Source organism: Arvicanthis niloticus, chromosome 3 (genome assembly GCF_011762505.2).
Source record: "Arvicanthis niloticus isolate mArvNil1 chromosome 3, mArvNil1.pat.X, whole genome shotgun sequence".
Classification (NCBI taxonomy): Eukaryota; Metazoa; Chordata; class Mammalia; order Rodentia; family Muridae; genus Arvicanthis; species Arvicanthis niloticus.
The window spans coordinates 68356296-68369796 of NC_047660.1; the positions used below are offsets into that span (position 1 = coordinate 68356296).

Here is a 13501-nt window from a genome sequence, read left to right on the forward strand (position 1 = left end):
TTTTCAATAATCTTAATAGTATATATTTACCTAAGAACAAAAGAACCCTTGGGCAAACACGAGGAAAATTTTGTAAATGCCAGCCAATACTGATGACAATAATCCTATTACAGTAGAATATATTTTGTCTATGAAATTCAGCACAAATTACTTTTTAAGATTTAGTTTTAATTATGTGTGTATGGGTGCTGCAGTGTGTGTGTAGATATGTGTGTGTGCTGGTGCCTGCAGAGGTCAGAAGAGAGTATTAAATTTCCTGGAGCTGCAGTTACAGGCAGTTGTGAGCTGCCCAACCTAGGTGCTGGGAACCAAACTTGCTTCTTCTCCAAAGGCACTTTGTATTTTTAAACAACTCTTTAGCATGCAAATGATTTTTTAAATGAAATATAGAATTCTGCCTAGTCTTTTGCTGAATTTTTATATGTTGCTGTAAGAAAAGGGATCAGACAATTATGGCTGCCAACTGATACAAGAAAAAAAATGTATATAAATCTATTCCTGTTTTCAGTGTTTCTTTGTTGACTCGTATCATCATGAAAAATATCACAGCTCTTCCATCCATCAAAAATTATTTCAAAAGCTCAAAATTGGTTTCAGTTAAGACATTATTTGAATCAGTTTCTTAGAAGAGTCACCCACTAAAGAATCCAATGTTCCAGGTGAATCATCCACCAAAGAATCTAATGTTCTGGGTAGATAATAAACACTCAAGAGGTTGTGAGGGGATGTGAGGGGATGTGAGGAGGATGTGAGGGGATGTGAGGAGGGGATGTGAGGGGATGTGAGGAGGATGTGAGGGGATGTGAGGAGGATGTGAGGGGATGTGAGGGGATGTGAGGGGATGTGAGGAGGATGTGAGGAGATGTGAGGAGGGGATGTGAGGGGATTGAGGGGATGTGAGGAGGGGATGTGAGGGGATGTGAGGGGATGTGAGGAGGAGATGTGAGGAGGAGATGTGAGGGGAGGAGGCTGATACTCTCTGGCACCAGATCTGCACATGCTTGTTATCTAATGATCTAGGGAAAGCTAAGACGAGGTTGACAGATTCACTCAGAGAAGTTCTTTGTGAAGCCATAGGCTTCATTGGCTTCTGTACCCATAGGAGATAAAGCAGGTGGTAGCGTCCTTGGTTTAAACGATAACTGCAGATTTGGTCTGTTCTCTTCCACATCATCTTTGCTCACACAGAAACTGACCTCACACTTTGCCTTTCACTCACAGTGCTTTCCATAGATCTTTTCCTAGTTATTCTTCATTCCCTTGGCTTTTCCATTTATCTACAAACACCACACCTTACATTAAGCATGTTCACAATTCCCTCACTCCGTCAATCGCTGAGATTCTTCCTTTTCCTTTGGCTTTGAACTCCCTAGAGTAGATCTCCATGGAGCCTTTGCCTAGCACTTCCCAGTCTTTCCTGGGAGCTTTTTACAGTATTTCCACTACTAGCCATGGAGCTAGATGAGAAGTCAGTATAATATTCACAGATTCCTCAATTTTTTTTTTTTACTCTGGGCAGCTACATTTTTCTCTTGAGCCTAAAGCTATAAGAAAGAAAACCTGGAGGCTTGTCATTTCTGTACACATGACAAGCCTCAGCTAAATGAGAGGAAATGAAGTTGGATACCAAGAGAAAAGCTAACACTATGAAGAGATGGTACCATAGCTAATCCAGATGTTCCTGAGTCAGGGACATCTTAGCTATTCTGTCACTAGGTTGCCAAACCTGAAAGCGCTCCCCTTTCCTAACCTAATTTAGAATGGATTCTAATGCATGAAGTCAATGTTCTAAAAGTACCTACTCATTGTTAGTCACCATCACTTGTACTTATGGAGTACTTCCTGTGAGCCACATAATCCAAACATAAGAGGAAACAGAGATTCACATGGGCTCAGTATCTACACTTGGATATTGTTGATCCAGATTCCTGCCATATCTTCCGAGATTTAGACAACCTGAGTGTTTAACTGTTGCCTACTGTTTTGATTCCAGTTGGGCAGAACTTTGTTTTCAAGGGACAGATAAAGGCAGAAAACCAGGATGCCCATGTTCTTTTGTGCTCTTATCTTAAAATCTTAGAGTTGATCATTTACTATTAGGCCTTATGGTACACAGTTCATCTATCCCTGTGTTCTGTCTCTTCTAACTAGAAAATCTACTCCTCAGCTTAAAACTCTGTCTGGTAAAGCATTGTTCATTCTCCAAAGACACTTTTGCTGTGACCATACAGCCTCCCTGTTCCAGGCTTGACTCCAATTCACTCCCCTCTAACCCATAGTTCACATGAAGCTACAGTTAATTGATTATATGACTAACTTTAACTGAGTTAAGAGCTCTATGTACGGACAATGTATCATTCAGTTGTCTCATTTCGCTCCTAACACAAACCTACTTAATAATATGTACTTGACTGTTGAGCCCCCATGAATTTGGGAGCATACAGAGCCCCATCACTAAAGATGAAAAAATATTTTCTTGCCTGGATAGATATTTAAAAAGAAAAAATGGCCCATGATGACCCCACTAGTATGGCTCATGTCTTAAAGACAGAGTAGAAAAATGACCTGACCCAACTACTGGGAGACTCACTGCCTGGCACTCTTAACATAGCTTATTCTCAGTGCCTATTAGAGTGAGTGTTATACATGCATTTGCAAACCCTGCTTCCACCACTGCACTTAGTGGCTTAGAAAGTAGATGTGATTTATTTATGATGTTTTGTTGCATCTCAAGTGGTATTCTCAATATTGAATTTTTGTCATAGTTGGTTTTATATTAAATGATTGGTATAAGATGGCGTAGGACTAGACAGTGTTTTTATTTCCAAAACACTGGCGATGACTGCTTCATGGCTCAAGCTCCTAGTGTGCCTCTAGGCCTGGTCATAAAGCTTAAGGTTTGCTTTTTTTTAGAATTAATGACTAAAATGTCTCTAGATGAACTGCCATCAGATCTCTTCCACAGAGCAGGCATTAGGAGACAGCTGGCAATTGGCTGTGCTATGTAAGAAATAGAGATTCAGATGCCAGGATCTACTGTTTCTAAGGAAAACAAAAAAAGAAAGAGAAATCACTTGTGTGGAATACAAACCTATTGCTTGCAGGCTGTGGGAAGGGACAGCTGAGTTGTGAAGCCTGTGTTAACATGCTTTGAGTTTGATCCCTTGTACCACAAATCAACAAAATCACTAATTATTATATGTTGCCAAATTTAGGCAATCATGGCCTCAACTCCATCTTACCTTGCAGCCTAGTGTATTTCCTGCCACGCTCCTCCCCACCTAAAATGCTGGGGAACCACTAAAGGAAATCTAATATTAACATACAAGATGATCAAGAGGCTCACCCACATGGAACCACATAGTATAAAAGAGACAATTTTGAAAGACCCTCAGAGTATCTGTAAATCAACCCTTTGGAAAAGCTTTGGTCATTAACAGCATGTGAATCTCCATGTCTTGCCAGTGAACTTACACTGTTCAGTTAGAAACACCTCTGTACAATGTTCAGTGAAAATTTTGGATATGAACACCAGACCCCAAAAATTAAATCAATGCACATGCATTGATATAAGTAGAGACATCAGTGTGTGATCCATCTGTGGACTCTTGAGTATCTCTACATCTTTAATTCATTATTAAAGAATACACTTTAGTCAGGCCAACTTGGGACACATAGTAATAGATGATGCAGCTAACCTAATCTTTAGCTATTTCTATTCATTCTTCAGGATTAAAAAAAAAAGAAAAAGAAAAGGGAAAGAACACAAGATGAAATTGGTGGATATCACTGAATAACAAGGCAAACAGTGAGTTAAGGCTGTACTTACACTCTTCTGGTTAGTCCTTTTTGGCTCTTGAGAGCTGAGGACTGCAAGCTTCCCTGTTCCTAGACAGAGCTACCTCTCAGCTGCAAGACCGATGATTTCCATAGTTGTCAACCTAATGTATGCCATGATAAGTCCAAAGCCAAATTATTCAAGATTGTCATTGATAGTTCAAGATGCCAGTTTTCATTAGATATTTTCTGCCATCTTAGAAGAAACACATCAAGACATGGCTGCTACAGCGCAAAGAGAAAGGTGCTCTGCTTCCCACTGGTGATAAGGGAACTCCTGCCTTACCATGAAGAGCAAATGCAAAGGTGCAAAGAGTCAAGAGAGCTGGACATCCATCTGGACATACATGTCTACGTTGATTCTGATATTCTGTATCTAGTCACTTTGGTAGATCCTTGTTGTAAGGAACAAGTACTGTTTAAGGCCACACTGTACACAGAACATCTTCCATACACACTGTAGGGCACATATAGACAGGTATGAGTAGGGTGCCATATACATACACATATATTCTTAACTTGACATGTCTACACATTAGTTTCAAGCTTCGACAAATGAGGACTCAGAGTCATAGGAAGCCAGTAACAGTAAACTCATTCACAATGAAACACTGGTTTCTCAACACCAGTCTTCAAGGAGATAAGGATTCTTTCTAAGAGAAGGACAGTAAAAATAAAAGGCAAACCCAGAAAGAGAATCTTATGGTACTAAAGTTTTTTTTTTTTTTTAAGAGCTTTAAAATTAACAGTGTAATGAGAGCACGTCAGTGAGACTTGGAAGCTCATCTTGAGTGGTTTGAGCACAAATAAACAATATAGGTTTGATTATGACTCAAAGTATGAAATAAATGTATATCAGTCCACACCACTATAAACTGTTGAATAAGTAAATGGGAGAATGTAAAAAGGAAATTTTTATTTGTGAAAGACTTTCGAACAGTCAAGGTAGAACACTGGAAAAAGTGGCTTAAACTCTCTGTCTTTCATCCCTTAGTATGACAGAATTTATTCACTAGCTGTGAAATCAAGTACAAGAAGGGACATCAAGAAGCCTGATGAATTGAGGGTGGAGAGATGGTTCAGCAGTTAAGAGCATTGGTTGTTTTTCCAGAGGATCTGAGTTCAATTCGCAGCACCCACACAGTAGCTTATAACCATACCTACTCAGGTTCCATGGGTTCCAATACCCTCTTCTTACCTCTGTAGGTACTAGGCATGTATGTGGTACAAACATGCATGCATTCAGCCAAAGTACCCAGACACATTAAATAAATAAAATTTTAAAAGATTGATCCCATGAAGGCTGGATGCCCCAATGAGAGGGAATTCGAGGGCAGGGAGGTGGGAGTGGGTGGATGGGGACTGGGGAACACCCTCATAGAAACAGGAGGAGGGAGAATGGGATAAGGGGTCTATGGGGTAGGGGGATGGGGAAAGGGAGTAACATCTGAAATGTAGATAAATAGAGTATCAAAAAATAAGAAATGTTTTCTGTTTAAAAAAAATAAACATGATTAATCCTACCTGAGCCATGTGCCCATGGTTAGCATTATCTCAGATGTCATACTGGTAGCATACATACATGTCCTACTGATAGTAGATATAAATGTCATACTGGTAGCATATATATCAAAAAAGATACTCCATCTCCCCATTGTATCCCAAACCCATATCCCCAACATTATCATGCAGAAAACACGGGACAAATCTCACTTGAGGGAAATTCTGCAAAACAATCATCACTCCCCAAAGATGTCAAAAGTATTTAAAACTAGGGGAAATGAGATACCATGGCAGACGACAGGAGGCTAAGGAGATACGGTGGCTGATACACCTATACACATACACCTATCCGCATACACCTATACACATACGCAGCATCCTAGATGGGGTGCTAGAATAGGAACATTAGTGATAAAATTGAGTGGGTTTCAAATAAAGACCAGAGTCTGGTCAATAGAGGTGCACCGATATTTGTCTCATGATGTTGTTAATGATACCATTTGGGATGGGAGAATGGAGGGTTCAGCTGCAGTTATTGTTGGGACGAACCACTTTGTGCACAGCTTCTATGCAACTGTGCTGATCACAGGCCCGTGAAGCCCATCCTGTGCTGGGGAACGCAAAGAACACTAATCAGAAAAGGAGTGGGTTGCTGTGTGGCTAAGTATTTGAGTACCCCATTGGAAAAAGACTACAGGGGAAATCGGACTTTAGCTGTGGGAGGGAAGCATGAAGTGAGCTTTGATAGGAGGTACTGTTGGCACTTTTGCCACTGAAGGAAGGAAAGGGATGAAACAGATGTAGCACAATGCTTTCCTTCCCTTAAATAAACTGTTTGGCTATGTCAACAGTTTCAATGAGAAATGCAAGCTCCAGCATCATCTTCTAACACTCAACTCTAGTTAACAAATCTATCAAAAAAAAAAAAAAAAAAAAAAAAAAAAAAAAAGGGTCTTATAGACTGGAAGCCTGCCTATGTATATTTTCTTTATGGCGGTGTTTTTAAGGCTTAGAAATGAGTTCGTTGAGACTCTCCTGGTCTTGTACTTGACTTTCAAGAAACTTGAAATCACTTCTGATTTTGCTGCTCAGAAGTTCTCAAACTGCTGTACACTCTGTCTCTCCAGGTACCTCCAGATCATCAGTTACTCGATGTAAACCAGGACCCAACTGCCCCAGTTCACACAGCAACATCAGCAGGCAACTGTCCCCTCTGTCGGTCACAGAAGATTCTTCTGCTCCTATTCTTGAACTTCAGAGCAGAGGATCCTCTGGAGTTTGTGGTCGAAGAGTCGAGAGACAGAGCAGATCAGGTACGTGGGTGAGCTTCTCTTCAGTAGCAGTACGTCTTAGCTTTCTAGACAGTCAGAGAGGACATTGCCTTGGGCACAGAAGGCAGAAATCTTTGGGGGACTCTTACGAGTGAGGGCAAGAACGACTCATCAAATGGGAAGAAGGAGATGCAAAGCGAGATGCAATCTATCAGGGATAGACTGTGTCATAGAAAACCAAACTCCAAAGTCTATCATGGAAAACCTTATGGCATAGTCATCTCTGACCCTGATATCATCTTTGATGAAATTTATAAAGCAGCTCATTTTCTCGTCTTCAGGTGCCAAACCCCAGTAACTTTTAACTCAGCTCTGGAATTCGGGGATAACATTCTGTTTCCAGTCTAAAGAAAATGAAAAATCATCAAAATCAGGCTGTGCCTTTGCTCTTGTCAGGACTACCGGTTCCTGGCACTGATCCAATCTCCCCAAGTTCCCTGGTGGCACTTAACTAATCAGCATTTTCTGATCATGTGAAACCTTCTTTCTTTCCTCACATCCACACGAGCACTTGCCAGCTCTTGGGTTGCTGGTTGCTAGATGGATCTCAGTCATGTCCATGAGCTTCCCAGCAAAGTATAACTTTCTAGATGCAGCTGGATTCATCAGTTGTTACTAAAGACTGTGAGATTTTAGTCTTAGATACCTTTTTTCCTGTCTAAAAGAATACTCTAAAGCCCGAAGTTCATAATCATTTTGATCCTCTCATCAAACAACCATATGTCTACCTTACCAGAAAGAAAAAAAACTGGTTTCTAAACAGCACTCCCATCTCCATCTGAGAAATTTTGTTCACCAGTTTCCAGCATTGCTGGATCCTGCTACTGTGTCCCCCTCCTTGTCTGACGTCAGATACGCTAGTTGGATTCTTCCATGCTCAGCCCCTCTGTATCTCCTCTGCCTACATTCCCAAAGCCACCTCTATCTGACCCTTCAGCTTGGCTGGCAACATGCCAAAATCTCTTTCAAATTTCTAATGGCATTGAAAACAACAGCAGGACATACCATTCAAAATAAGTGACTAGTTAAAGAAAGCAAACAAAGCAGAATATTAAGAAACTGTTTTTTAATGTACAAAAAATGACCATTTGTAAAACATAGTGGGGATGGTAAGGAGTAAAAATGAGACAGGAAAATGAATAAAAGGCCTCTTCTAGAGCCCTGTTGACTCATGAATAGATTATTTTATATGAATAATGCCTAGACTGAATGTGTGCTCAGAGCAGAGGCACCTAGAGCTATCCTCACATGCAGAGCCTTTCACCCAAGCCTCGGGTCTTTTTGTCTGTAGGTTTGTGGTTTTTTTCTGGCCTCCTGGCACAACAGTCTCTTATTCTAACATTTTCCCTTCTCCTCTCTGAATAAATCACAGGACATTTGAAGAACTGCTAACAAGAACAGATAATATGTGCTCATAGTCAAGGGAGCTTGTTAAATCCTGGTTCCTGCCTCATTTCAGTGTCTCTGCATTAGGAAGCGTTCTCCTAGCCACGTTTGTTTCTCTTCTCTATGCAACCTTGTCTCTGTATGAACTGGCTCTTGTCATCTTTTGTCATGTGTGTTTCACCAGACTGTAACTCAAGTTTCTCACCTTGAATCCCTGAGGCCCAAGGAGAGAACCAGATCTAAGAGTCTCCAAAGAGTTTATTGAATAAATAAATCAGAGAATGGCAGTTTTCACCTGCTGTTGCTCAAGACCCCAAGAATTTAGTACTATTTATAAGACTAAGATGTTCCAAAGTGAGTGCCAGGTTCACACTTAAATTCCTAAGTGAAGAATTCACTTTTAAAGATAATTTTTTTGAAAGCCTTAGCCCAGTAAAGGTTGTAGCCCCAGGGATGTGAGAGGGAGTTGGGCTTTGCTTCATCAAGCAGTGGGAACATGTTCAGGCAGGTTCTGGAAAGGTTGAGTGAGAAAAGCCCCACCTGTCACTACTTCCACTCCAAGTATAGACCTTGAGCCTCAGTTAAGTTCTTAGAAACAGAAGAAAATCGTGCAGAGATTTGTGTGTCCCTGCAGAATGCTGCCATATAGAATCTCAGCTAGGTGACTGTCCTCCTTCTTAGTCCCTGAGAGGTACATGAATTCATTTCTAACTTAACTTTTTCTATCACAAGGAAGAGCAGTGATGGCTATCAACTCCAGAGAGTTTGGACTATTTTAACGTGAAAACTGCTACTAGATTTTTCTTAGGAAAGGCTAAAATTCAAACCAAGCCTACAGTGTTTCCTGAAACACATTGAACAATAATTTGTTACAAGTTGGGAAATGACTTTGTATAGTCACATTTGCTCTGTTCTTGGGACACACTGCTTTCAATTTAAGAGTCATCTGGTGCCATTCTTGAAAGATATCCATAGAATATAAAAACAAGTTTTTACTTCTGACAACTTTTCATGTTGGTAGATACAAGGCTACCTTGGCTCAGTTGAGCTCGTCCTCTCAACATAGGCTGAAATAGTGGCTTGATCTATTGGGGATTTTGTCTTAATGACAGAGAGGAAGAGAAAGCTATCCGGTAGAGTTTTTGATGCCATTAGAACTTCTTCTAGGGGACAGCAAAGCCCAAATACGTTCTTGTGGATTAGTTGAGGCCCACCACAGATCTTTAGGAGCTGAAATGTAGAACATTCTTAAAGGCAAAGCATGCCTACAGTGTAAATCACCACATGCACAAGCATCTTTGCCTACTAGGTGGGGTCCAGATCCACACTGGATGCTGCAAAGCAAAGTCCATAGAAAGAATGAGTTGGGTGGGATACTAGAAGTGGTTCAGCAGTTAAGAGCACTGGCTGCTCTTTCAGAAGACCAAGATTTAATTTCTAGCATCTACATTGTGGCTTTCAATTCTCTGTGACTCCAGTTCTGGGGGATTAGACACCCTCTTCTAACTTTCACCATCACCACACACACATGGTGCACAGACTTCATACTTATAAAATAAAACACTTCAAACACTTCATACCTATAAAATAAAAATAAGCAAAATCTCAAAAAAAATGTAAAAAAAAAAGGATGAGCTGGGGTGAATAATTGTTCTTTTCTGATGCTAGCAAAAAAAAAAAAAAAAAAAAGACAAACTCTGGCATGCTAATCATACTGGTAGTTACATGCATCTTCTTAAAGGAGCAGACACATCTGATTGCTCCTCCACATCTGTATTCCTCTCCCGTTTTCAGGGGATGATGGGACACAGACTCATCCTGAAAGCAGCAGCCAAGAAAACGGATTCAAGGCTCGATGCCTGTCCTGCACATCTGTGCTTCTGAAGACCATCTGGGGACTCTTGATCATCTTGTCAGTGTCATCATCTTGGGTTGGAACCACACAAATTGTAAAAATCACTTACAAGAATTTTTACTGTCCCTTTTTCATGACGTGGTTTTCAACGAACTGGAACATTATGTTTTTCCCAGTCTATTATTCCGGCCATCTAGCCACGGCTCAAGAAAAGCAGTCACCAATGAAAAAATTCAGGTAGGTTCTATGTTCAATGATTTATAGGACATGTTTCAAAACATGTTTCATGTAAATGTGCAAATTCTCAACTCTTTGGGATATAAATTAAGTTTGCTGAGGAAATAAAGAAGCAACAGCTATGGTTGATGGTAAAAGGGAGGAAGCAGGATCAGTCGCCTTACCTTAGGTCGTCTTCATCATCATGGTAAGAAACATCTTTTCAGGTGGTTTCAGTATCCCCATCTTAACACAAGATTGAAACAAATCCGAAAGGCTGAAATTCTGGCCTGATTAGTGGTGCATAATAGAACCCTGATTTATATTCAGATTCTTTTTTATTTGTCTCTGACAGTCATGTATTCAAACTGTCCTCAACTCTGGAAGGGAAAAACTTATATTAATAAAATTAATTGTTGTTAGACAAACATTTGCCTAAATGTCTCCAGCACTCTGATGCCTTAACAGATGAAACTGTCTTGCTTATGAGATGGGAAGCCGAGTACTGAGCAACCTGAAGAGATGCCAGTTTCTGTTGGTGGGACACTTGGGCCTTTGTGTGTTGTTTGGTAAATATGTGTAGTGGTGGTCAGTGTACTTATCTAGTGGTTCTGGTATTTGTTCAGTATGAAGGAAGATCTCTGGGAGTGCTCAGTAGCCTGACAGGGCTAATGTCAATCTCTGTACAGCACTCCTGGAAAGCAAAAGCAATGTTTGGGGGTCATGTTTTGTTTTGGTTTGTTTTAATTTTTGTTGAGGACAGCAGGTAAAGTGTTTACCTTGCAAACAAGAGGATCTGAGTTCTGACACAGAACAAACAAGAAAAGGGAAAAAAACCTAAGCACAGTTAAGCATGTTTGTTATCCAAGCACTGGGGAAATGGGCGTAACAGGTACCATGGAGCTCAGAGGCGAGCTCTAAGCCAGTGAAAGACCTTATCCCAAAAATTCAATGTGGATGGTGACTGGGGAATGACAGCCAAAATTTCAGCTTGCCTCTCCATTCATACACACACACACACACACACACACACACACACACACACACACGCACGCACGCACACTCAAACAGTTTCTTTTTTAGAAAGGGGAATCTAGAGCTGAAGAACAAGCTCTGCAACCACCATGCTCATTCTGGTGTCCTCAGGAAGTCACAGCTCCTGATCTTCACCAGACTGGCAACAAATGTGTCACACAGAAGCTCAAATAAGCCCTCTTCATTCCCTTGTGCTCAACAAGAAAGACATGACTATTATGATTGGTACATTCTGAGATTAGATTTTAGAACACTTCGATTTCTTGTCACCTATCTGGAAGTGTGAGAGAATGGTGAAATCACACTGTGAGCTAGTTCCCTCTATGTGACCCCCAATGTTTAACTTAAAGAAACAAAAAGATGGCTGGAGAGGTGGACCAGTGGTTAGCAGTACTTGTTGCTCTTGAAGAGGACCTGGGTTTGGCTCCTAGAACTCACATGGTAGCTTACAAACATCCATCACTTCACTTCCAGGGGATCTGATGGCTTCTTTTGACCTCCTGGGGAACCAGGAACACACATGGTGTACATACATACATGCACTCAAAATAATATACACATAAAATAAAATTTAAAAATCTAAATTTTTAATTAAAAAAAAAACAAAAAGAAACTAAAACAATAAATATTGCCTGTTTTAAAAGAAAATTGTGATAACTAAAGATATTTCTTATTTGGTAATGATAGTGGACCATCATTAGAATAGAGGTCATCTTGAGCATGACATTTAATGGTGGTATTTTTGGAAAAAGATACCAAGGAAGTATGATTACAAAACTGTTCATCATATTTGAAAACAGCTGTATGTGCCAGAAAGCATGTTGTCCCTGCTCTCCCCCAAAGCTCCTGTGGTTTAGATACACATGTGATAAAAACTATTAAAAATGTGTAGAGGAGTATGATGCATGCATCATAAGAGCTCCATGAAGCAAGCCATGCTACTTTGTCTAGGACAACACATTTACAACAGGCTGAAATGAGACTTCAAGAAGGAGCTGCATCTCCCCCACATCCTTTGTATCGTACTAACTCTGAGCTTTGCAGACTCTGTACCTTGACAAGATGCCTCCACCTGTCAGAATAAGTAGAGCCACACTGGGAGTTTCTGAAATCGAATCAAAAGGCTTTTACTATGAAACAGAGAACACTGTCTGTGAGAGGACTTTTCTCTAGTGAGAACAATGAGAGTGAAACATGGTCAGAAAACTCTTGGATCTTTGATCTCTTTTCCCTGCAGACTCATTAACAGCATCTGGTAAGAAGGGGCTCCTAGGCTTTCAAGCCTGAACAGGGGGACATGAGTCAGTGTGGAAGTCTGAAAGCAGAATTTTCCCACTGCACAGATCTCTCACTATTTTTTCTCCTGAGCAGCGTGGAAGAGTTTCATGAGATTTTTTTTTCTTATCGCTAACATCAAAGGAATTTTCAATAAAGTATCAAATCTAGGTGATAAGATGTGTCCCCTTAGAAACGGACTTTGATGAATCTGTTGTTCCAATTAAATACTGCCAGAACTCAAGTGCTCCGAGTCCATTTGAAATTTACAAAGAGAAAAAAAATATTTGCTATAGCTTTAATAAAGATGCTCATTAACGGGAAAAAAAATCTCTAGAAAGTATGAGTTGGAGTCACATACAGCAGTCTCTGATGAAATGCACTTAAAGTATCGTTTGGTATTTAGAAAGTGCTTACTTGGTGTACAGAAAGTGCTTGATAACTAATAGCTGCTACTATACAGAGGAGCATAATTAATTTATTATTTCCCCAGCCTCTGGCTTCATTCCCAGCTTTGCCTCCTGCCCATGCCTCCTATCCAGATACTCTGCTTCCATCATCCCAAAGAGAGGCACACTGCTCATTGCCCCTTAGAAAACATCCATTGTTTGAGTGTTGACATTTCTTAGTACCTAAGGCTTACATAGACTTTTACATGGGTCACTTAGAATCTGGATTGGAGAAGGAACTGGAGGAAGGCTTCTAATGTCTGCAACAACAGTTACATACGGGGTAGACAGCAATGAGACGGATGGGTAGAAAGGGGAATAAGGAAAGACTGAGAGCCTGGGGCACATGACCAGCTAGATAAGAACAACTTATGCTAGTAATCAGCTTTGTTGGCCACTTTGCCCATAGACCTCTTTCCATCCCTGTAGAACCATGTTCCTTCCCTGCCCCACTGGCTTGACTTGAGATTCTCATCTGGTGACTGTTGTTTCCAGGTAAGAATCATCACAGAGCCAGGAATTAGAAGAGGAAAACCATTTAATAAATGTTTTTCCTCATAAGTTTTGGTAAATGTGTATTTACAAAGGCATCACTGGTTGTGGATAAAATAATA

The 13501-nt window shown here is 40.4% G+C and overlaps 1 protein-coding gene across 2 annotated transcripts in view; it reads left to right on the top strand.

The window, feature by feature from the left end:
- Slc35f4 (solute carrier family 35 member F4) overlaps window positions 1-13501 on the top strand; it is a 222023-nt gene that overhangs the window by 191383 nt on the left and 17139 nt on the right. Inside the window, exons 2-3 of one of the 2 annotated variants that reach the window (XM_034498261.2) lie at window positions 6468-6653; window positions 9852-10149. In XM_034498261.2, coding sequence (XP_034354152.1) covers window positions 6468-6653; window positions 9852-10149 — 484 coding nt within the window. The remainder of the gene's footprint in view (window positions 1-6467; window positions 6654-9851; window positions 10150-13501) is intronic. The other variant, XM_076931128.1, reaches the window with a different exon arrangement.